The sequence below is a fragment of the Eurosta solidaginis genome, chromosome 3 (assembly GCF_040869045.1).
Source record: "Eurosta solidaginis isolate ZX-2024a chromosome 3, ASM4086904v1, whole genome shotgun sequence".
Classification (NCBI taxonomy): domain Eukaryota; kingdom Metazoa; phylum Arthropoda; class Insecta; order Diptera; family Tephritidae; genus Eurosta; species Eurosta solidaginis.
This window is the reverse complement of record NC_090321.1, coordinates 81565408-81589858: the sequence shown is the minus strand read 5'-3', so window position 1 is coordinate 81589858 and position 24451 is coordinate 81565408. Positions and strand designations below refer to the sequence as shown.

At 37.7% G+C, this 24451-nt stretch overlaps 1 protein-coding gene across 7 annotated transcripts in view; it reads right to left on the bottom strand.

Moving 5' to 3' along the window:
* The window catches only part of LOC137244071 (cartilage oligomeric matrix protein-like), a 121464-nt gene that overhangs the window by 65716 nt on the left and 31297 nt on the right, over positions 1–24451 (bottom strand). For 4 of the 7 annotated variants that reach the window (XM_067772581.1, XM_067772583.1, XM_067772579.1 and 1 more), the window contains 5 exons: positions 10577–10888; positions 10320–10386; positions 7638–7953; positions 3184–3316; positions 846–974 (listed from right to left, as the gene is read on the bottom strand). In XM_067772581.1, the coding sequence (XP_067628682.1) occupies positions 846–974; positions 3184–3316; positions 7638–7953; positions 10320–10386; positions 10577–10655 (724 nt within the window). In that variant the 5' untranslated portion in view covers positions 10656–10888. Of the gene's footprint in view, positions 1–845; positions 975–3183; positions 3317–7637; positions 7954–10319; positions 10387–10576; positions 10889–11162; positions 11331–24451 lie in introns of all 7 variants that reach the window. The other 3 variants (XM_067772580.1, XM_067772582.1, XM_067772584.1) reach the window with 3 other exon arrangements.

The following is a 24451-nucleotide window of genomic DNA, read 5'->3' as shown; positions in this document are numbered from 1 at the left end:
TTGTGAATTGAAAATAAATTACGTTCCGTTGGCTATCGTATGTTATTATCTCATTTTGTTTATACGTTTGATGTTTCACTTAATTTTTTTTCGTATGGTTGCCGATCCGTGATCGTATGTTGTAATTCGAGCCCTGTTCTCTCTTCTCTTAATAATTAAATAAATTGTATGTAGATAGATTTTCTTTGTATTCTGTTTTGTGTATGTATGTTTCTCAACTGAGCTTCTCTGTAGCTCCGCAGTTTTAGATCTCGACGTTTTACAAACCACTGCCGGACAAAGATTCTTATATTTTTTATTTTTTTGCTATCGCTCCACTCCAAATAGCATTTCTTTAGTCATTTTTATTCTGATACTTACTCTGCTCCGCTCTAAAACAGCTCTGTATATGTTCAGAGCCGGTGCTGTACTGCTACTCTGGAGTATTTTTCAATTATCAAAATATTTTGAGAGTGTATTGGTCAGTATCTGATTTTACATTCGAAACAAGGCGTCTGTATAGTGATTCCTTTTTTTTCAGTGTAGATATAAAAGGTTATATGGGTTTTGTCTCTGTTAAATGAATTGACAGTTTGAGAGAAGAATGCGAGCTGCACTCACTCTAGATATGCAAATGAGTTAAGAAAAATTGATGTAGAAGTAGAAAGCGAAAATACAGGAAGTGAACTTAAATGACAGAAAAACTAGTAAGAAACCAGAAAGCGCTAAGCTGTCGGCGCTCATAGAGACAGTGAACGAGCAATTGTAAAAATTAAAATATGCAAATATGTACCAGCGTTAAAAATTGAATGATCAATATATATTTGTACTTTTTAAATATAAATTTGGTTTAAAAAATTGTTTACCTTCACAGTCTCCATGCATCATTGGTATATCACCACGTTGTTCAAAATCTAAAGGAAGCTGACCTTGTGTATAACGCTCATAACTGTCGGAGTTGTAAAAATTTCGTACATCACGTTTCTTATTTTTTTCTGAAACAAAAAAGTTAAAAAATAATAACCAAAAATTAGTTATATGAATAGAACTTAGTTTCAATCTTTCGTTTTAACACATTTATTTAGTCAAAGCTCAGAAGTGGCTAAAATGTCTAGAAAGGCTGCGATGTGGTTGCGACGATCAGGCAACATAGACAGATCCCAGAGACGAATTTGAAAACAGCCTTTTCAACCACGGAATATGCAAAGAAAAAATCAAATGCAAAAGCAGAGACACGGATTGGAGATAAGGCCTCTCCAATTATAGAAATACCGCCGTAGCAGTGAAAAAGCAATAGTTCCAAACGTAGTGATTGTTTGAGCACGGATTGAGACATGTCCTTTCAAATGTGGCAACTAACTGCATCTTAGAGTTAAAGATTTACAAAGTATAGATGGATTAAGGAAACATTTAGTTGTGCTATATCGGTTAAGACATGAATGTTGTTAGCAAGGGTGGGTGTAAACAGGCGCATAGGTATATGGGTTTTAGCTCCTGCATATCCAAAGCGGTGCGACTGAGAAAGTATTGCAACGTGGCCCAGGGAAGAAGAGCCTAGTGCTCAGCCTACCTCCTGACGGAATACTAGTACCGGTAGTATCGGAGGAAATGGTATTCAGACGGTAGGAGCTTCATTGAGACTTTCGATGCTTTCTCCTCTGACAAAAAAAAATACAACAACTCAGACACCAAAACTTAAATCGCCTGTCATTAAATAATTGTGATTTTATGTTGTCTTCTCCGAGGGGATTTAAAATAAGTTTATCTTCCAATTTGCGACAGGCTGATCTTTTAACTTTTCCTTCAAATTTGCGGACCTGCACACTTGTTTTACGCGGACTTATTATGGCATCTTCTAAAGGAGATGCACTTTTACTGGGTAGCTTTCATATCATAAATATTTATAGATATACAATTGGAGAAGTCACTCCACTAAATCATGGTTACCGCCAATATAATCTCAGTATCTAGTGTTGTGGATGTTGTTGTAGCGACAAAGACACTCCCCGAAGGTTTGGTAAGTGTAAGCGATGTTGATGGTTCTTTGGTGGGTATAAATCTGGTGCGTTCCGGTAACAAGCACGATTAAGGTTATAGCACGAGAATGAGCATGAGAAACTTGGGGTCGCCAGAGCATTGCCTGCTAAATATGTGTTTAATACATTCATCTTTGTAACAGGGCTCCCGTCGCATAAGTTAGGTTGACAATTGGTTGCAACAGCTGTGAAATGCGGTTATCAACCTCTTGAATCCCCAGTTGCCAAATGATCGCTATCAATGTTATGCAATGTGAATGGATAAAGACGCTCCGGTACAAAAATTACTCTTATCTATACCTGATTTTACCAGAGGGCCTGGCGAAGCTGGCCAATTAAATAAAAAATAAATAAATAAAAAACAAAAAAAATGTAAGGCGCGATAACCTCCGAAGAGATTTTAGGCCGAGCTTCTTTTCCAATTTGCGTCTTGCTCCTTTTTAATTTTTCCTACGATTTGGCGGGACGGGACCTATTTGTTTTATGCTGACTCCGAAAGGCATCTGCGAGGCAGATGAATTTTCACTGAGAGCTTTTCATGGCAGAAATACACTCAGAGTGCTGGTCAAACACTGCCGAGGGGCGACCCCGCTTAGAAAAATTTTCTTCTAATTGAAAAACCTTATTTCTAAAATTTTGATGTTGCTTTGCCCGGGGTGTGAACCCAGGGCATTCGGTGTGGTAGGCGGAGCACGCTACCACGGTGGCCAATGAATTAAGTACATGCCAACCTAATAAAACCGCACTGCGTTTTTTTAGCGCACGCAAACAACCGGCGTTTTTTGCCCAAACCCAAATAAGCATGCGTTGCGACAATGTAAAGAATGTGTGCAAACGTCAAATCTAAATGTCACGCAGAACAAAAATTGGAAATCGAGTTAGGTTTTCACGCAGCAAATTCAATTTGGGTTGCTCTCATACAAGTTGTATGTGCATGAGACATTTTTGACAGAAAATGACTTGCGTGCGTTTATATTAGGTTGGCATGGTATATATTGACAAAACACCTGGTAGACTTATAGCTTATCAAGCCTAAAAGTTTTATTTGCATTCATCTCATTTCTTTGTTCATCAATTAGCGCAAAGGTAAGAGGGTTTACGTTTCGTTGCCAACTTCTTGCCGAAAATGTGTCCGTTTGAGAACGCCACGAAAACTGTTAATACTCACCTCTCTCAGTAGTCACTTTCGTCTTCAGCAAGCGTCGATTTCCTCGGCGGCTGATGCCCTTTTGACAGTTGGCACGCTGCAATGCAGCCTCAGTATTGCCGTCAAAGTATAACGGATATTTGCGCTCACGGAACTGTAAGAAACACAGAGCTCTTATAAATGAGAATACAAGTTTTTTATGCGTTAGAGCTACCTTACTAAATTTTTAATCACTTCTTCAAAATTGGAAAGCGACACTTATTCTCAACACCAAACTGCTAAAAGAAAACCACTCAGAATGTTTCACAAGGTTGCCAGCTATTCGAAATTAAAAAAAAATCGCTAATAAAATTGAAATGCAATATCAAGGCATCGTGGAAAATTCTAGCAAAATATATTTAAATGCATATTTTTGGCAAACTTGAAATGAATAATTGCAATTTCTCACAGATTACTATTAGAAAGATTTCTCACCATAGCAAAAAGATGTCTCACCATGGCAATTTACTACCGTTGAACACTAGAGGCATATTTTCCTTTTGAAAACGACATCTAACCAACAGATGGCCCTTAGGGAAGTAAGTTGACATTAAATTAAATTAACTGATAGTTGTCATTCGTGAAATTTACATGTTTTTGGAATGTAATAAAAAAGTAGAGTCTGATTAATGATTGCATGTAGAACAAATTATGTTATGAGGCATACTCGAAGATTGCCGAGCAAAGCTCGGTCGCCCAGGTATTATCAAGATATTGTTATGAACAAGGGCACTTATAGGTGGGATACACTTGTTAGCCCTTAAACTCTTTCACATTCTTTCAACTGGCGAATTTTACATGGCAATGTCCTAGGCAAAAATTGGATGAAAATAATTCTCCGCTGCATTACCCTCTCTATAATTCCTTACTAGAGAAAATCTACCTACTATCGACCAAGTTCTTATTTGGTAATTTATGTCTAGTTCTGAATTAGAAACATGTATCACAAATTATAGACTTCCCTGCGGGGTATACATATAAAGCCCAGTTTTGAAGGCTGGTGGTACAAGTGTGGCTTTCAACTTGCCCGCTCTGTATCAAATTAGCACTAGTTCGGTGGTAGTTATTAACCCTGTAAGGCAAAACTGGCGCTTTGCAGGACTGTGTCACATATATGTTGCAGGTTCAAAAATAAGGAGTTCCCTTAATCATGCATATTTAGCATAGGATTTGTATAAGTTTGGCAACCAATGTACCTTGCAAGACTTAGCGAATACCCTTAGGATGCTTTCAATAAATTTCTCGAGTCAAAATGTATTCACATTCGTTAGTTCGTTGGTTGGCGTGGCGAGTCCTAATTGATTCCAATTAGCGCTCATGCGCCGTTTTGATACCACAACTCGTGAGTTAACCAATGAAAGGGTGTTGTAAGAAGATTGATAAGAATTTTCAAGCACCTCAGGAGAACCCGTGCCCCTATATCCATCCCGTGGAGTTTATAAATTTTAAGAGCTCTCCCGGCCTAACACCCTTGAGTTCTGGGAGGCTTTCGGAAAAGGGCTTTCAAAGAAACTTTATTCTGCTTCGACAGTGTGCTGGGCATTCGCACAACAGATACTCAACCATTTTCTCCTCCTCCAGACGCTTGCAGCTGCGACAGGAGGTATTGTTTTCCAGTCCCATCCGTGCCGCATGTATCCATATTGTCCAGTGCCCGTGAGCACAGCAACTACTCTGGATTTATCCCTTCTCTTCATCTTAAGGACAGCTATAGATCTTTTTTCTTTATGCGACCCTTGATGAGTCCCAGGATTGCAAGGACCTCCTCGCGCCTGAGACATCAAGAGCCGCTCCATGCCGTGGCAGGTCATCCGCCATATCTTACCCTGTATGTTTTGATGCCCCGGTACCCATATCAGAGTAGCGTTCTGCCGGCTCGACAGAACAATGGCGCTCTCTCTATACTAGAGGTTTACGCCGATCATGCGCCGACTTTTTTAATTTACAAAGCTTGATTTTTCTATAAAAAAAATATATTTAGTGAGGTTTTACATATTAAAGAAATAAACATTTTGTCCAATTCGGAAAGATCCGGGGTTTTGCCTCAAAGTCTCACGGATCGTTCAAAAAGTTCCAGGAGTAGCTCCTTCTGGAGGGACTGTCCTTCGTTCAATTACTCCACGGAGGCTTCGAACCTAACCCCGGTCTAAGTTACCCTTACTGCTGCGTCTGTCGAAAAAAATTGAAGTACTTAACATGGTCACACTTTTGTTTGTATGTCTCGTACAAAGCGTAGTTCCACCGAAGGAGATGTTCTGGGCTAACTCCTAATAATCGTTGTCGGCACGATTTCTTTAAATCATTTGCGGCTCCTTGTTGGTCACGTACAAAGATGACTTACGGTTGCTATTAATGGTATTTTAATAATAATGACTCTCTTGGTACAATTTTATGACTAGCACCAATGATAGCCTATTGTTGATTGCGCTAAAGGGCGCGTCCAGTTTGTTATGATGTTATAAGATCTATAATTTCCGATGTGCAAACAGTAGCAGTCTTGACGATCAGTCGTTACCACACCTGCTGGCCCTCATACCATATGCCAGCACAGAAACTGTAGGACTGCGACTTCGAACTCATACCTTCGTCGACGTCACTTTATTAGCAGCTCTGGGTTTTTTTTTCACTCTATGCTGCCGACTACTACCAGACATCTTTAAAAGTTAGGGAGTAACTATTCGGCCAAGGACGCCGCCCTCGAAATCCTACGTAGTCCAAGTATTAACTCATGGGTGAAAATAGTATAATCCTCGGCGCATCTACATAATTTTAATTTTACAAGGACCCTGGATAAAGTTTTTTTTTAAATTTGGTTGATAGGCTATAATCAATGTGATTCACTCCAAGGGACTAGTTGGGATAGGACCGCCAACTTTAGGAAATATCAAACCGGGAGACTAGGGTGTTGCAAGATGATAAGTTAAAATCAAAATTAAAACTTCAGACGCTATTTTTAAATTCCGCAAATAAATAGATGTTTGAATATAAGCCCAAGTGATTTTTCAAACCCTTTTCATACGTATCATAAGTATGAGGTGAGAATCACTTCAAAGGAGTGTTTGAATCCCTGGAACCTACTAAAGGATGTTACATCACTGGTTTCGCTTATTCTTTTAGCCAATCAGGATATAGATTTTTTAAAAAAATCGGCACCTTTTTCGGCTAACTTGCTTTTTTTAATAACTTGAGGACGATTTAAAGACATGTTCGACTTGGTTCAGTTTATTTGAATTCATTTTTCCTCATAAATTTTTTGAAAAATTATGAAAGGTGAGCATTTAAATTTTTTATATAACTTTTCGTTTAGTGTTTTGTTTTAATAACATGGTGAATTGGGTGATGCAAAATCCGTGTTAAGCTGGCATTGAATGCGCCTGTTTTTTAAATGACTTTTGAACGGTTAGAACGAGTTAAATTTTGCTCCCCCAGCGGGTTAGGGGGCTTAGAATATACCAGCGATAGATATGCCTGTCGTAACAGGCGACTAAAGTACCAAATTAATTCAACAGGTTGCCAGCGCAATATATAGCTTCTCCAACCCAATTGTCAACCCTCCAACCCAATTGTCAACCGCCTGTACCCGTGGCGAATCCTGTTTCTTTAACAGCCGAGGCTCTAGCGACCCCAAGGGGGTGGGAGGGCGGTATGGCCTAGAAGGTTTCATGTAGTCATACCAAATCGTTGCCGATATGATCGGGCTTGTTACCGGAACGTACGAGATCTGCAGCCGTCGAGGGACCATCAACATCGATAACACTCCCCAGGAGCTTCGGGGAGTGTCCTTATCGCTGCAACAACAACAACAACAGTTAAATTTCGCAATTGGATTATTATAACTGGCAATGATGCGCATCCGTTCGGCCATATCGGACCAATTTTAGACATGAAGAATAAACGGCCTAGACAGTCATAAATGAGTAGAAAATATATTACCGCGCCGAACGCCGCCGCTGCCGCTGCCGCGCCGATATTTATGACATTCGGCGGCGGCGTGCGAAAAACAACTAAAATCGGCAGCGTATATCTCTACCCTATACTGCCCAACCAGGTTTGATGTTATCGTCGCAGACCCGAGGGCCTGAAGAGCCGCCTGGATATCTGAGAAAATAGCCACTCTGTCACGGTTACTGCAGATATTCATTAACGTTTTACACGCCCCTTGGATAGCGAAAATCTCAGCTTGAAACACGCTTGCCAAGTCGGGAAGCCGCATACATAAGGACGTGGGCGGGACAGTCGCAATTTAGTTAGTCTCTTTTCTATAATCTATGAATGTAAGGCAAAAGTGTAAACAAAAGTCAGCTGTTTTATTTTGGTTTTCATGTATTCACAATAGATTCTCGCGATTAATTCTACAAAATATTCACAATTATCAATTAAACTGTGAGTTGTTCACCCAGTATTATTGAAATCGAAAATGTGTTTGATTAACTCACCAATTTTATCACAGGATCATCCATTTGTATATATAATTTTGCTAAATTCATATCCAATTCATGTGCAGCGCTCTCTTTACAATCAACCAACAAGGCAATGCGACTCTTATGAAAGTGAAGCGCCAACGAACGAATTGTTGTTGTTTCATTAATGTTTGGTATGGCAAAATGTAGTGATTCGGTTATGCCACTAGCGCTAATGTCCAATGTTACTCGTTGCTCACGTCGATCCAGAAAGAATGAGAATTTGTGTTTAAGCGTAGGAAAATCGATCATAAAGAGAGCCTCAATAGAGATGTGTAATTTACGTCGAGGGCTGAGGAAATTCAATCGATTACATGTATTAATGAGGTAGAAAAGCTTTAAACAAGGCAGGACTATTAAAAATGAAAAATCGAGCGGTATTTATTTTTATTCGGAAGTGATCCTGATACTTATAACTAGCAGTACCTACTCAGAAATGCAGTGAATCTTAAAAAGTACTTGCAGTCGTGTAGATGCCTCTTCATGACAACTGCATTGGGCGCTACTCGACGCAACAGTTGATCAATTGCAGATTGATCAATTTCTGAACGCAAGGTTTAGTATTTTGATCCGCTCAACGGTTCGAATTTTACGTCAGATTACTGAGCAGAAATTTTGTATGCCACCTTAACTCAACGCACTTTTATCAGAATTATTTGTGAATAAAATGTTTCCTTTTAATATTGCAGTAAAGTCTAAGACAAATTTAAGAAGTCCTTTTTCTTAAACGTTATGAAAAACTAAATATTTAGCAGGTTGTTAGGTGGTAAATTCTGCATAAATTCTATAACTAAACATTTTTGCAACGTGTCCGCTGGAAGCACTTAGAACTAGTGTGATATATTATCCGTCAAATTGGCTGGTATGCTGTTCGAGATGGCGTTTTTCAATATTTTGACAAGTTTTTTAGTATAAAACTCATCAGGCCAGCCATTTTAAACGCGTGATGGAATCAGATGCAGATCGAGATAATAACTCTAAAGAACAGGTGACTGCAGTTGATTGTTACACACCGCACAATAAACTGATAGAGATCCTCCTGAGGGAACGGAAAAGACTGTATAATAGACAGCATGGCTTCCAGAGAGGGTACTCTAGGTTGGAGTAGGGATAAATGTAGTCAAGAAAGTAGAGACTGTGTTCAACCGAGCTTTCAAATCAGCCAATTGGTATGACATGCTTGAGGCACTATAACGCTGAATCAGGGCACCTCAGCAGCTATGCTAGATATTCTGAAAGACTACTTGCGAACTCGGTATATAAAGTACGAAACCACCAACGGTCAATGAAAGGTATATTGACGCTTAGCTACCGGAGCGATTTTGGCGGTTTCGTAACAAGTCACGCCAGCTATTCCTGTTTCACGAAAACTGACGTCAATTGCGAGCACGAAGGGAGGTCAAGTCGTCAACCATCTACCTCTCCCAACTCAGTGTAGGTCCCCACTTCCACTGCTTCCACACTGCGGTGAAGACTGAAATACTTTCTTGGCTGGAGCCTTTTCGTCCATTCGCATAAAATGACTTGAGCCAGCGAAGCCTTTGGCTTTTATTCGCTGCACTATTGTCACCTAAAGCTCATACACCTCGTCATTACACCTCCTCTGATACTCGCCGGTCAAATCACGTACAAGACCATAAATCTTCCGAGGAACTTTTCTCTAACGTTGCAACAGCCAACTTTTAGAGCGTGATTTTAGTTTGTCGAAAGAGGACTTTACTTTTAAACTGCCTACTCAGCCCAAAGTAGCACTTGTTGACAAGAGTTCTTCTTCTTTTCATTTCTAAGCTGATATTGTTTTTCCCTTAACGACAAAGTCTTGAATTTATTTCCGTCAAAATTGACGTGGCTGCCAAGACGCGATGCGCCGATTCTTATTCCTATGTACAGCAAGTACTTTTCCTCATTTGCCGAAAGACTCCATTTTTTTTTTTGTTCTTTATCTAATCCCGAGAAGGCAATTGTTCAGGCCGGTAACACCAATATCATCGGCGTACGCCAGTAATTGTACGCTCTTATAATAGATTAAACCATTACGGTTTAGTTCTGCTGCTAGAATTATTTTCTGCAGCATTATGTGAAGAAAATCGCATGAACGTAGTAGCCTTGTTTGTAGGAATCGAATGATTCGAAGAGGTCGTTCCCAATGCTTATGGAGTTGCTCAACGCCGTTGGAAGAGCCTTATTCACTTTGTAGGGAACTTAAATTCAGACATAGCTGCATACAAGCAGTTTCTTTTCGCGCTATCAACGGCTGCTTTGAAGTCAACAGAAAGACAGTAAGTGTCGATTCTTTCATCGTGAGTCTTCTCCATGATCTGGCGCATCGTGAAGATCTGGTTGATAAAAGATTTACCAGGTCTGAAACCACACCGATGAGGTCCAATGAGTTTGTTGACTATAGACTTTAGTCTTTCGCACAGTTCACTAGATACAACACAAGAAATTTATTTACTTAAATTTATTGTTGCAGCACGCATCTCAAAATAAATTTCGCACAGAACAAGGATAATAAAAAGGGAAAATACATAATTTTAAAAAATAAATCTTTACGTTTGGCTAACAAGGGGAAAATTAGAAAAATTGATGAGCGTTTTTGGAGCTCTGGCTAATGCGCTTAATACTTAATCAATACAACACTTCTTCTTCAAAACTTACCGAATGTGACGCATTGAAATCACACAATCTCCCTTTTTGATGTGCTGTTCAAGCTCAGCTGAAGCAACTGCAGTTAAAATAAAAAAAAAAATAAAAGTAATTCGTAAATAAATTGCAAAATTTCGCCAAAAGCCAAGATAAATATTTAATATATCAAGGAATTTTCAACACCAATATTAAGTCGAATTTATTTGTCTCAAAACATAAATATACACTTAAGATAATTTTCATAAATATTGTATGAAGTTTGTACTCACCTGGATCGAGGGATAATGATGAAACATCGTGAATCCACAGCGTTGCAGTGATCAACACAAATAAATGCTGCCAATACATTTTTGAGCTCAAATGAAAACACCAGTGCTGCTTTTTGTTTGAAGAGGTGTTTGTTGTTGTTTTTATTGCACTTAAAAAGTTGTGAGTACAGAGTTCGATTGAAGAAATTTTGGTCGCAATATTTGTATGTTTGCATACATGTATAAGCAAATACGTGTATGTTTGTGTGTATGTATGTATTTATATTGATGGTAGTGCTGGTTTTTATCAGCACATTATCGAATATTCGTCCACTGCAAACATTTTAAAGTCAAACAAAAACAAAATATTAAATGAGCGCTACGAATTTTAATATACCTCCATACATATGTAGACAGTATAAGGTTATATGTAAGTAAATAAAAATCATATTGTCGAACACTTTTTTAAAGTGCTGCAAGATTATTATTATTATAACTTTTTTTTTTTGCACAAATGTCACATTGTAAATATTCGTGCATACATACATGGAAAGAAAATCAAGTAAGGCGGTATAAGTACGAATGAAACTGAAAATTATATACATACCTACTAAAAGCGTCCATACACAAAACAATTATTATTGTAAAGGAAGTGAGTTTAACGGAAACGGAATCGGAGTCTTAGCTTCCAAATGTTGGCAGAGATGCATGTAAATACATATATACATACATATGGCTGATTCTTTCCGAAATTTGAAATATATTAAAGCATTTTCTATGAATTAAATTATGTAATTGAGTTAAAATTGAGTTTATTTTAAAGCTTCATGTTGAATTTTATTGACTGGTCATCAGTTTTATGAAGTTATAGTTCATAATACCCTACAAATGTCACAACCGTGGCATATCCACAACCACATTTCTCATAACATTTTAGGTGGTAACTTTTTTAATCTTTAATTACAAGAGTAATAAACTGTCATTATATTAAATACTTCACCTAATCTTCAATACTAAATGTTGTTTTAATGATAACATTTCTGTTTTCGCTTTGTAATTTGATTTTGAAAAGTGTCCATGAGTTTTTGAGTGAACAATTTTATTCAAATCGTTAGGTTGTTACTGCTTTATTGCACACTGGTTTGTGGCGTGTGAATTTTGTGTGAGTGTGAATTGTGATCAGCAAGTGTCCCCGCATATTTCCATGTTAATGCTTGCAGTCTTAAAATAACTAATATCCATTTTTAAACACTGAAGAACTGGAAAAACGGTACGTATCAAAAAATCGTGTCACAACCGTGGCACTTGTATCTTTGTAGTTTTAAGTTAAGTGCCGTCTATTGTACCATTTTTCTTTAAAGTTTGCTGACATAACCCTAAAATTTTACGGAAAATCTTGAAAGTCATACTAGCTTTTTTTAATGTGCAACTTATTGTCAAAATGTCACAACCGTGGCAGATTTCAGTATCAAAAACAGAAATTAATAGCTGTAGCTCGTCCACTTTGGGAATGTTTTTTAGCTATACAAAATAATAGAAAAATGATTGAAAATATTTGAAAATCGAATATTTTTTTTCCAAAATTTTGGGTTAGTAAAACTGAGAGCTCGCGAAGAATCGCCAATGGAGGGGCTTGAGGAAGATTATCAGAGTAAGGCAAAGCAACTGCTCCTAAAGTACGCAAACATATTTGACCAGGATGGCTCCAAACCAGGCCGCACCAATGTCGTGAAACATCAAATTGACACTGGAGACGCGAGGCCGATACGTCAAGCTCCTCGTAGTGTTCCACTGGCAAAACGGGAAGTTGTGAGTCAAATCGTACGAGAAATGAACGACAGCGGCGTCATCGAACCATCAGATAGCCCATGGAGCCACCTGTGGTACTTGTGAAGAAGAAGGATGGGAAAATAAGGTTTTGCGTGGACTACCGCAAGTTGAACGACGCCACGAAAAAGGATAGCTACCCATTGCCAAGAATTGACGACATTTTGGACTCGCTCTCTGGTACGAAATGGTTTTCCACACTGGACTTGAAAAGTGGCTACTGGCAAGTGGAGGTTAAGGAGGAAGACAAAGAAAAACAACCTTTAGCGTCGGAGATGCTCTTTGGCAATTTACAGTAATGCCTTTTGTATTTTGTAATGCACCAGCTACTTGTGAGAGACTCATGGATCAGGTATTGAAAGGACTGCACTGGAAAACATGCTTGGTATACCTGGACGACATCATCGTATTGGGCAAGAACTTCGATGAACATCTTAAAAACTTGGAGGAAGTTTTCCAGAGAATAGCTGGCGCTGGTCTGAAGTTAAGTCCAAAAAGTGTGCGCTGTTTAAAAAGGAAGTAAATTATTTGGGCCACAAGGTAACGACAGAAGATATCCGTACAGCAAATGAAAAGATAGAGGCAGTAAAGGATTGGCCAAGACCACAGAACTTGCATGAATTAAGAAGTTTCCTTGCGCTGTGCACATATTACCGGCGATTTGCACCAAACTTTTCCAGCGTAGCCCATAACCTCCATGAACTTACAAGAAAAAATAAAGCTATTGAATGGAAGAAGGAGCAAGAAGTGGCTTTCCCAACATTCAATTCAATTTCATATACACTAATATGTTTTTATTTAAGATATTATTGCAAACTTAGAATTAGTTCTTATTCTCATCAGAATCAGAATCTTCTGAAATTTTGGGTTCGGGTAAAGCGTTGCCCTCAAGATTTTTATAAAAAGAGTGATATTCTTTTGGTAAAAACAGTTTTTCACACAATTTTTATACTCAGCTGAGCAGAGCTCACAGAGTATATTAACTTTGTTCGCATAACGGTAATCCGTAACGGCATAATCTAATCGAGATAGATATAGACTTCTATATATCAAAATGATCTGTGTGAAAAATGAAATTCATTAGCCATGTCCGTCCGTCCGTCTGTAAACACGATAACTTGAGTAAATTTTGAGGTATCTTGATGAAATTTGGTATGTAGGTTTCTGGGCACTCATCTCAGAACGCTAACCACGCCCACTTTTCGATATCGAATATTTCGAAAAACCGAAATATTGCGATAATTCATTACCAAAGATAGATAAAGCGATGAATCTTGGTAGGTGCGTTGAACTTATGACGCAAAATAGAAAATTAGTAAACTTTTGGACAATGGGTGTGGCACCACCCACTTTTAAAAGAAGGTAATTTAAAAGCTTTGGAAGCTGTAATTTCGCAGTCGTTGAAGATATTATGATGAAATTTGGTGGGCACGTTACTCCTATTACTGTATATGTGCTAAATAAAAATTAGCGAAATCGGATCACGAACACGCCCACTTAAAAGAAAAAATTTTTTAAGTCAAATTTTAACAAAAAATTGAATATCTTTACAGTATGAAAGTAAATAATGTAAACATTTTACTCTAGTAAAGATATGGTGCAACAAAATACAAAATTAAAAGAAAATTTCAAAATGGGCGTAACTCCGCCCTTTTTCTTTTAATTCGTCTAGAATACTTTTAATGCCATAAGTCGAACCAAAATTTACCAATCCTTGTGAAATTTGGTAGAAACATAGATTCTATGACGATAACTGTTTTCTGTGAAAATGGGCGAAATCGGTTGAAGCCACGCCCAGTTTTTATACACAGTCGACCGTCTGTACCTCCGCTCGGCCGTTAACACGATAACTTTCGCAAAAAACGATATATCTTAACTAAACTTAGTTCACGTACTTATCTGAACTCACTTTATCTTGGTATATAATATGGCCGAAATCCGACTATGACCACGCCCACTTTTCCGATATCGAAAATTACGAAAAATGAAAAAAAATGCCATAATTCTGTACCAAATATGAAAAAAGAGATGAAAGATGGTAATTGGATTGGTTTTTTGACGCAAAATATAACTTTAGGAAAAACTTTGTAAAATGGGTGTGACACCTACCATATTAAGTAGAAGAAAATGAAAAAGTTCTGCAGGTCGAAATCAAAAGCCATTGGAATCTTGGCAGAAATACTGTTCGTGGTATGACATATATAAATAAATTAGTGGTACCCGACAGAAGATGTTCTGGGTCACCCTGCTCCACATTTTGGTCGATATCTCGAAAACGCCTTCACATATACAACTAAGGGCTACTGCCTTTTAAAACCCTCATTAATACTTTTAATTTGATACCCATATCGTACAAACACATTCTAGAGTCACCCCTGGTCCACCCTTATTGCGATATAGAACTAAGGCCCACTACGTTTTAAATAATCATTAACACCTTTCATTTGATACACACGTCATACAAACACATTCCAGGGTTACCCTAGCTTCATTTTGCTAAATGTGATTTTCCCTTATTTTGTCTCCAAAGCTCTCAGCTGAGTATGTAATGTTCGGTTACAACCGAACTTAGCTTTCCTTACTTGTTTCTAGTATTTTAGTTTTGATTCGAGAAGCAGCAATGGCTTCGAATAAACCGGTTTGTCTTCAATTAAAGAACTATCTTTTTTCGGATATTCAGCTATTAAAAATTCTTCATCGGTATAATTTTTTATGAAGAATACCTTATAAAGCTCTTCTTTTGTGTATCTCAACTAGCATATATATCGCATGGGTAGTTTTATGGCTCCCTGAGTAAAATAATTATCATATATATTATTTCTTAATGCTGATTTTATGTACGGGTCCCTTTTTCGCTCTTATATGGAATCTAAAGTTTTGGTTGTAAAGATGGAGATTCGGTATATTAGCTTTGGGCAATTTTGGTCATAGTGCCTTTGTTTAGCTATATTTTGTTAAAATAATTTGTTAAAAATAAACGATTGTGAGCACACAAAGAAATCTATTTGTACTATGGCTCTATTGTGAATATTTGCATTGCATTACCGACAGTTGCTAACATACGCTAGATGCCAGCGCAAGCTGTAAATTTTAATTGATTCATAGAACAGCTGATTTCTGTTGATATTTGATAAGTTGCGCAAGATGCGCACGGGTCCGGCTCTTAAATAAAAAAATCGTGATACAATTGTGTGTGAACCTCGAAAAGTTTTGGTGAGTTACGAGTTGGTGCCCAATATTCAGGCACGTGTACCCGAACATTCGAACATACGAATGTGTGCTGTTCTTAATTATTTTCCAAAATGGTTGAGCCATATCAACGAATTGGTCATAAAAACAGTAACATCCGGGCATGTGCTGGAAATCCCGCTATTTCTTTTCGAAACCGAAATGACAAATCGCGTGAATTAGTTTAAGTTGTGATGCAATTCATGCGATTTGAATCAGGTTCGAAGTTAGCTTCGAATCATTTGATTCTTTGATATCAGCAATTTTATTTAACTGAAAATTTAAGATTTGTGTTAAAATGAGCACTTTTACACTTTCTGTTTTTTTAATGCATCAAAACAATCGGAAATGTATTGAGAAAGTTAGGCGACGTCTATTAAGAGATCACTCTAATCCTTTGGATATTCCGGACCATGTGTAAGTGCGTATTTACAGTGATTGCCCAGTATTGACGTACTAAATCTTTATGCAGCTTTGTCTCATACTATAGGATAAAAAGAGGCTCTTCATGATACTATTAACTATATCAAGCTTTTAGTAAAGTCATCGTCCATATCGGTGGAACTGAATCTAGCAGCGACGTTAAGATTTCTTGCAGGAGGATTTCAACGGCCAATCGGAAAGCTGTAGATGCGTGCCATCAAGGATCAAGCCATGACTCTTTTTTTTTTCAATTTATCCAGTGCAAACCGCTCTCTGTTATCCAACTGTGAAAGTGGTGACCACAGCTCTTGGTTGCTAGGGGATTCCGGCTATGCTTTGGAATCATTTCACACCCTATCGCGATCCAATTGGTGGAATCTCGCAACATAAATTTAACATGCAACATGCAAAAGCCCAAGACATGGTTAAAAGATTAGATTTGAGTGCTAAAAAGTAGGTTTAAGTGTTTACAAACTGTTTTGCCATAGAAAGTTGTTAAAATTATCAACTTATGCTGCGCTTTACACAATAAGTATATGTCGATTTCATAATGATAATCATACTATGGACGTGGTTTCCGAGGAAGTAATCAACGACGAACCTGCTGAAGACAATAGCAATTTTCAAACTGCGGCGACAAGTATTAGGGATGATATCGCAAATAGTTTAATACAAATACTATAACTTTTTTATAAGTGTTTTATTAAATAAAACCTCAACATGTTACATATATATGTGGCTTAAAAAAGAGCAGACATAAAGAAAAATAAAAACTCATTGAGAACATATTTGATGCATTTGCGAAATTTAATAAATTAATTAATAAATTTAATTATATTTTGAATCGCTGGAATAAATAAAAATTATTTATTTGATGCACGTTTGGTCCACTCCCACTTCTCTTCCTCAATCTGCAACATACGTGCTTTTATTGAATTTTTGGCTAGGCCTATCTTCCCCATTTTTGCGTAGTGCCGACGAAAGTTTTCATTTTGATCGAAAATTAATTCGTTCTATTTTGAAATCAGCTCTCCTAATTTGGTTCCTGTACAATTGTTCTCTTCAAAGGTATTATTTATTTCATCAATACTTTGAATAAGGTCCTTCAAACTACCACAGATATTTTCAACTGCAACCCCTTCTGTTTCCATATGCTGTTTAATGCAGTCTTGCGTTGAGCTCTGTCGTCGCTTATTTGCACTCACTGGTGTACTTGGTGTAGGATTATCGTCATCCGACAAATCCATATTTGTTTCATCTACACGGTATGACACGCTTTGTGCAGTACCTTCGACACTAGTGTAGAGGCCACATTGCTTTCCTCCATAGAGCTCAACATAAATTGATTAAAGGGACCTCCACCTATAGCTCTTGCTTCATTCCGATTATGCGACAATTTTTTACGAATACAGCCCTTCCAGTCCGACCAAATCTGCTAAAGAAAAGCCTTAAATACCTTTGTTACATTACTTCAAAGAATTTATCTACCTTCTTCCATCCATTTACATCTTTTTGCGGTGGCCCCTGGCTGTTTAATTCTTTGGAAAGGTGTGCCCACAGAGCTTCCACTGCAACTCGATCGCCCTTGCTGTAGTTTTTTGCAACATCAGGATGCTGCTCCATAAAGTTTAAAAATGTTTCTTCCTGTTTCAGCATTTTATGTTTTCCCCTGCAAATAACCATGCACCTAATTATCTTAGTAAATAAAAATTAAAAATACTTACATTTCTATTTTTTTTTTTTTTGCACATTTTTATGAATTCCACGTACTGATAGCTTCACGAATTGAAAATGGAAAAAAATTTGCGATTTCGATTCTTGGCACATGCCAGATCATTGCGATTTGATGTACGAAAATGAAATCGGAACAGTGAAGTTCAGCATATATCAGTACGTTATCGATGACAATTTCATGCGAAAGCGAATTGTAAGACATGCCCGATCATTACCTTGTCAGCCAGAAACATGAATGTGCCATATTCTATTTTCTGGCTCAGCATTGTGTGATTGAATTCTACATTCGTGAAAATGGCATTGCAAATTATTGGGGTTTCCATGTACGTAGGAAGCTCTAGATTGAAGTAGAACCTAGATAATCTAAAAGGTAATCCAAAGAGGCCTCTAACACAAAATCGGAAAAATTGCACATTCATGCTTCTGAGTAGCGGGCGAAGATAACGGTAGCTCGTCCATATTGCGTGTTGTTTTCATTAGGGACCAAAATTTATTGAAAAAAAGACCATATCTCCAAATACAGGACCAATTTTTTTGTTGCATTAAGAAATATATTGAAAAACAATAATAATAAAAAACAGTTTTACATTGTTCAATGTATTACACCGCAATATATGCTGCCGCCGAACTGTTGTGAACGGACTAAGCTAATCATGAATTAAACTAAGCAAATATCAAAAATTTTGAGCAAAGTTTTTTCAACTGCAAAAAAGAGATATGACAAAAACTACGATTGTATTTCTTATAGCGATCACTCTGCCGTCAGCGTTACTCACTACAGCATTACACTGAAATTTTTCTTCTTTTAAAGACAATTGTTTTATGAAATGTTTTTCTCATTTTAGCTATGTGTTTTTTCTTTTTTTGTGTGCTTGGTCGATCACTTGCGGCTCTCGCCTTCTTTTTGTTTCGCCCAATCTGATTGGAACGTCTAAGTTACAAGCTTCGAGCGATGCGTCCTATTTAGCTAGCTCATGCACTTTCTCATTTCCATCTATGTATAACCATCTGCACATAGACCGAATATAGATGCATATTTCTTTCTATACCGATCCTTTGCAGCGAGTGCTTACACTCTAGCACATCTTAGATGTTGTGCTCTGAGATACTATAGCAGCAATGCTTGGCTGTGAATGTAAGAATTGACGGGGTTGCAGTTTAATATATTTTCCTCCAGTGTTGTTACAGCTTTAGTTTCGGCTACCACTTGCGCTGAAAAACACTACAGATTCTGGCAGCTTGTAGGATTTGTTTACTTTCTGATCTACGCAGTATACCGCAGACCCTACTCCTTCCTTTACTTTGGGACCATCAGTATACACCTGTCTCGCCTCGCCTGCCATTTAATCGCCCTTGCGATAACTATTCAACTATGTTGAGCCCTTCGAAGCGCAGATACGGATTCAGGTTGTCTGTACGTCCGTTTTGATAATGCTATACTACTATGGACGTATAGTCTGCGAGGCGTTGACTCTCATTGCAGTTGTTAACGTTATGTTCTTTTCCACCAGGTCTTCAGGTGGAATATGCAGTGGTGTTTGAGAGGTTTTAAAATTTGTCGATAGGTAGTGTTGCAAAAAAAAGCGACGATGAGTATTTGTACTTCTGGGTATACTTTTGCTCTTCAAAACTGTTTTTTGTTTTGTTAATCGGCCACTAGTTGCTACTGCGCATTTAATATTTTGCTGAGTTAAAATTTAATGTCATCACACAAAATTATCCAGTAGCCAAAACGATTTTGCAATATAGTACAAATTGATTATCATTTATGCGTTGACAGTTGCGTTAGTAAAAAAAAGATAACAAAAAAAAAAAAGCGTAAACTGCGTAACACAGCAAAATCGTGAATACTCAAAGTAGAGATAAATAAATGAATGTATGGGTGGCAGCATATTTTTTGCAGCATTGCACTTCGCCTTTGATGGCAATGAAGCAGAGTTGTCAAAGTGTGGAATGTTGCAAATCGACAAACCGGCAAATGCAACCAAATTTAGCTGACAAATGTTGATGTTGCCATAATTGAGTTATGCATGACCAGTAAACCAAGCTGCAAGTTAGTAACGGCAAAAAATATACAGAAAATAACATCAATCGCAGAATCAATAAAAAGTCCAAAAAAATCGATTGGTGACACTCGACTAACAGGCATTTTTGATAAGGTAATAGAAGTTTTGGGGTAATAGTTTACAAGTTAATGAAGAAATGTGCGAATTGATTAATTGTAGTAAATACAAACAGTAAGAATAAAGAACTTTCCCATATCCGCTAATAATTCAAATTACTGGATAACTCAGTCCGCACGTTATATTTCAACCTTCTAGGTGTATTATTTACTAAATAATCAGATTTTTCGTGTTTTCCAAAATGTTATGTTATGTTATATAAAAAGTGGGCGCGGTTATAATCCGAATTCGCTCATTTTAAATAGCGATGGAAGATGGCTGCCAAGAAACCCACTTGCCAAATTTCAATAAGATATCTCAAAATTTTTTCAAGTTATCGTGATCACAGGCGGACGGATGGACGGATATGGCTAAATCAATTCCTTTTTTTAATTTTTATATACGGAAGTCCATATCTATCTCGATTTATTTATGTCGGATCAATCGTTATGTTACCAAAGTTAATATAAATCTAAGTTCGGCATAAACTAAAAATGAACCCATCCATTCATATTTAAATATTTTTTTTTTGTTTATTTCCAACCGATTTTTGAACATTTTTACAATAAACAATTTCTGTCATAGATACAATGCTCTTATAAAATTCTGTTGGGGTTGGTCTATTTTTGTTCGAATTACTGCACTAAGAGTCTTATGGAAAAATTAATTATAAAAGCGGCGGGGCCACGACCATTTGAAAAATGTTTTTAATACTCGTACTTTTCTCCACCGTATCACGTTTGTTGTGAAATATCATACAAGGAGCATTCCGCGGTTGGTATGTGACAAATCGTACGCAGTTTTTCAGTTTTCGACCTTAACTAAAGACAAGCTTCAACTGTGTGGTATATTCTTGAACCATTTTGGGACGGCTTCGGTACCGTTTCGTGAAAATTTCGGGTTGGCTTCAAAATCATTCGAAACTATATCGGAATCAATTCAGAACAATTTCAGGATCGCTTCCGATTTATGTTGGGGACAACTTCCGGGTAAATTCAAGACTATTTTGAAATCATTTCGAGAGAGGTATAGAAACCCCTCAGAATCATTTCGAAATTATTGCGGGGCCTATTCGGAACAATTTAGAGATCACTTTGGAATTATTTTAGGTATCATTTCAGGAAAATTTCAATATAATATCGATACTGCTTCTTGACAATTTTGGAACAGTTTAACCGCTGATCGCATACCCCGAGTCCTCTGAGCTCACTCAAAATTTAAACGTTTAAACACAGTTTTTCACCTTAATGATACGCCTCCATACATCTTCCTACAACTCAGTGAAGAACGCATGTTAGAGTAGACGTTAGTGCGGAAGTGTTGGATAAGTATGACTCCCAAGGAAAATAGTGTTTTATCGAGACTGTAAATCTGACCTATTTTCGGACGAAAATGATGCTGACTTCATTTCAGCTGACCATGATATTCCTACAGAGTATCCCAAAAATCTAAACTGCTTACTTTTGCTTGAATTTTCAACAATTAGTTGGTCTCACATAGATCAAAAAAGTATAAGCAATATGTGCTTCAGTTGAGGGCCCTCACTTGTTGCACGATTTTTTCTTCCGAATGTTTAGTGGTGAGCTAATGTGCCATGCTTAGTTTAAAGGATAGCTGGGGTATTTTCATCGGCAGCATCTTTCCACCACAAGGTGCGGCTGCAAGTGGCATCTGTCTATGAACGGCTCGAGATATAAACGTACAAGCAATACTTTCATCCCCACATTAAACCACACTCCAATTAAAAGAAAATTGAGGCCTTAGATAAAGAAAAACCCCTTAACTGATGACGACTTCCGCAAACGTTTATGTGACTATGATTTGAGTGCATGCACATGGAATGTCCGTTCCCTTATTGGGATTGGCACAGATGCCCGGCTTGTTGATGTCCTCGGTCGACAACATCACCATCCAAGGCATGCGATGGACAAATAATGGCAAGAAATTATCAGCAAGTGTGAGATTTACAGAAGTGGCCATGCATTAGCGCAGTTTTGTCGTCGGATTCGTAGTGGGAGAGGCGATTAAAAGCAAAATTTTTATATTTCTATGAACGCTTAGAAGGCAAATACCAGCACCGTCCCACCATGATATAAAATTCGCGCTAGGCGATTTAAATGCCAGGTGGGTGTTAGCCTACATATACTGAGGCTGATTGGCTTCGCCGGTGCTCGAAACTTAGTCATATCCAGCACGAGGTTCATGCATAAAAATATACATCAAGCTATATGGCTCCCTCCGGACGAAATACATGCAATCAGGTTGACCACGTTCGCGCTATCCGACGGAATGCAGGAGCAGTACCCCTGCCGCGGAAAAAATTGGCAACCAAAAGAAAATACGCTGCCTACAGGGCTACGTTAATTGCGAGCGCAACAAGAAGAATGCAACTTTACAGGAAGAGAAAAGCAGGGCCGAAAAGCGTGAGTGCGAGGAGATTGAGCTAAGAGCCACCAATAATAACGCCTGCAAACTTCATAAAAAATTCGGCGATGGACATTAGGTTATAAATCCGGCGCAATCTCTTGTAAGAACCAAAACGGCGACCTTGTAACCGATGTTAAGAGAGTATTTAGATTTTGGAGGGAACACTTCTAGGCTCTCCTAATGGAGAGAACGATGAACCGCGTAGCGATGATAAACCCGATCCCGCAAACGATGATGACGGAATTAATGTCGCCCCACCCGATTTTGGCGAACTATTCAAATACGTTGGCGAGGAGATAGGAAAGTGTTCTTTGCACAGTCACAAGAAGGGGAATCCTTAAAATTGCGCCAACTATCTCGGAATCAGCTTTCTTAATATCACATATAAGGTCCTGCGAAGCGTATTGTCCGAAAGGTTGAAGGTCACCGTGAATCGGCTGATGGAACCTTACCAGTGCGGCTTCAGGCCTGGCAAATCTACTATCGATCAGGTTTTCACTATGCGCCAAATCTCGGAAAAAACCGCGAAACGAAGAGGTGTTCTTCGTCGATTTTAACGCAGCCTTCACATGAAAAAGGAGCTGCCTATATGCCGCTATGTCTGAAATGGTGGATCGGTGACAAATAATACTCGTAAGATACTAATTCTAATTTTTAAAAACAGTTTGACAGTTGCATAGGAATCGCTTATATATATCTACATAAAAAACAATAGTTTGAAAGCTGCACAAACTCATTCAGCAACTCAATCATAAACTACATTCTCAACGTGCACAACTCAATTACAATGGATTATTTCAAACTCATAAGTTTGCATTTTATACATTTTTCCGGCTTAATTTTATTGGTTTAGTTCATCGTGCGTCTTTATAGCGGATATATGTTTGATAAGTCGCAAGAAAAAGACTACATTGTCCCAAGGACGGATTGTGGAATGGTAATAAAAGCATGTGTGCGTATGAAAATATTTAAACAGTGGCAATGACAGCGCATCGATCACTTGCCACGCTATGCAACAATAAAGAAAAACCGATTGCATCAACAATTAAACCATCTTCCGCACAATGAACGTCAGAAGGGGAGAGAAATTTCTCTAAGCGGCTTATCAAGCGGCCTAAAAGCGAGTTCAGTAGCTCACAGCGGGACAACTGACAGTTATATTGTAGGTATGTATGTTGTATGCTGCTGCAACGCATATCGACTAATCTGACCTGTACGATACAGGTAATGAGAATGCAACATGATCAACTCGACAACAGCAACAAAATTGTTCATTGTGAAAATTCGAGTTCGTAAATATTTATTTATACAAAGAATTGAAGTGACACTTCAACTGTCATTGATATGTCACATTGATAACACGATGCTTTCTTTCACGTAATCAATACAAGAAATGAAAAGTAACGAACCAGATTTTAGGAGATTAAATGTCGAAAGAGAGGTCTTTGAAATTAAAAGAGCTTTAAAAGAAAAACTTGTTGGAATTTTCATTATATATTCTCATTTCAGGTGCAATTGTTGACCCTCTTTTCTGTGTGGGCAGTAAGGAATTTATTTTTATTTAATATACTAGGAGTATGGTTGCATATACAAATATTTAGATATAATAGCGTATTTAATACCGAAATACTTTAAAATTCTTAAATTTCGGGCTGCTTTTTAAGATTAATGAAAAAATTAATATATAAAAAGCAAGTAAGGAAATCTAAATTTGATTGACATCGAAAAATGTTACATAGCAGTGAAGTTGAAAATCTTCATAAGCGGACGAGATTTCAAGAACAATGTGTACAACACATTGATGTTTTGCGCCCTTTCTTTACTAATATCTCTCAGTAATGCTGTCTGGAGGTCAACATTTTCACTAAAAAAATTTGTTGTTGTTTTATGGGATTTTCAATTTGTAAGATCGATATTTCTAATAAGTAAATCCTTTACATCTTATTATTATTAAGTTGCCGTGGAGAGGTTCGATGAGAAAGTGAACCTTGGTGCGCAGATAATTTTTCTTACAAAAGTGGAGGCCGTGTGGATACAAATACTGGAAAAGCCTTCAGTCATCCCAATAATGTTACATTTATTCTCTAAATGCAGT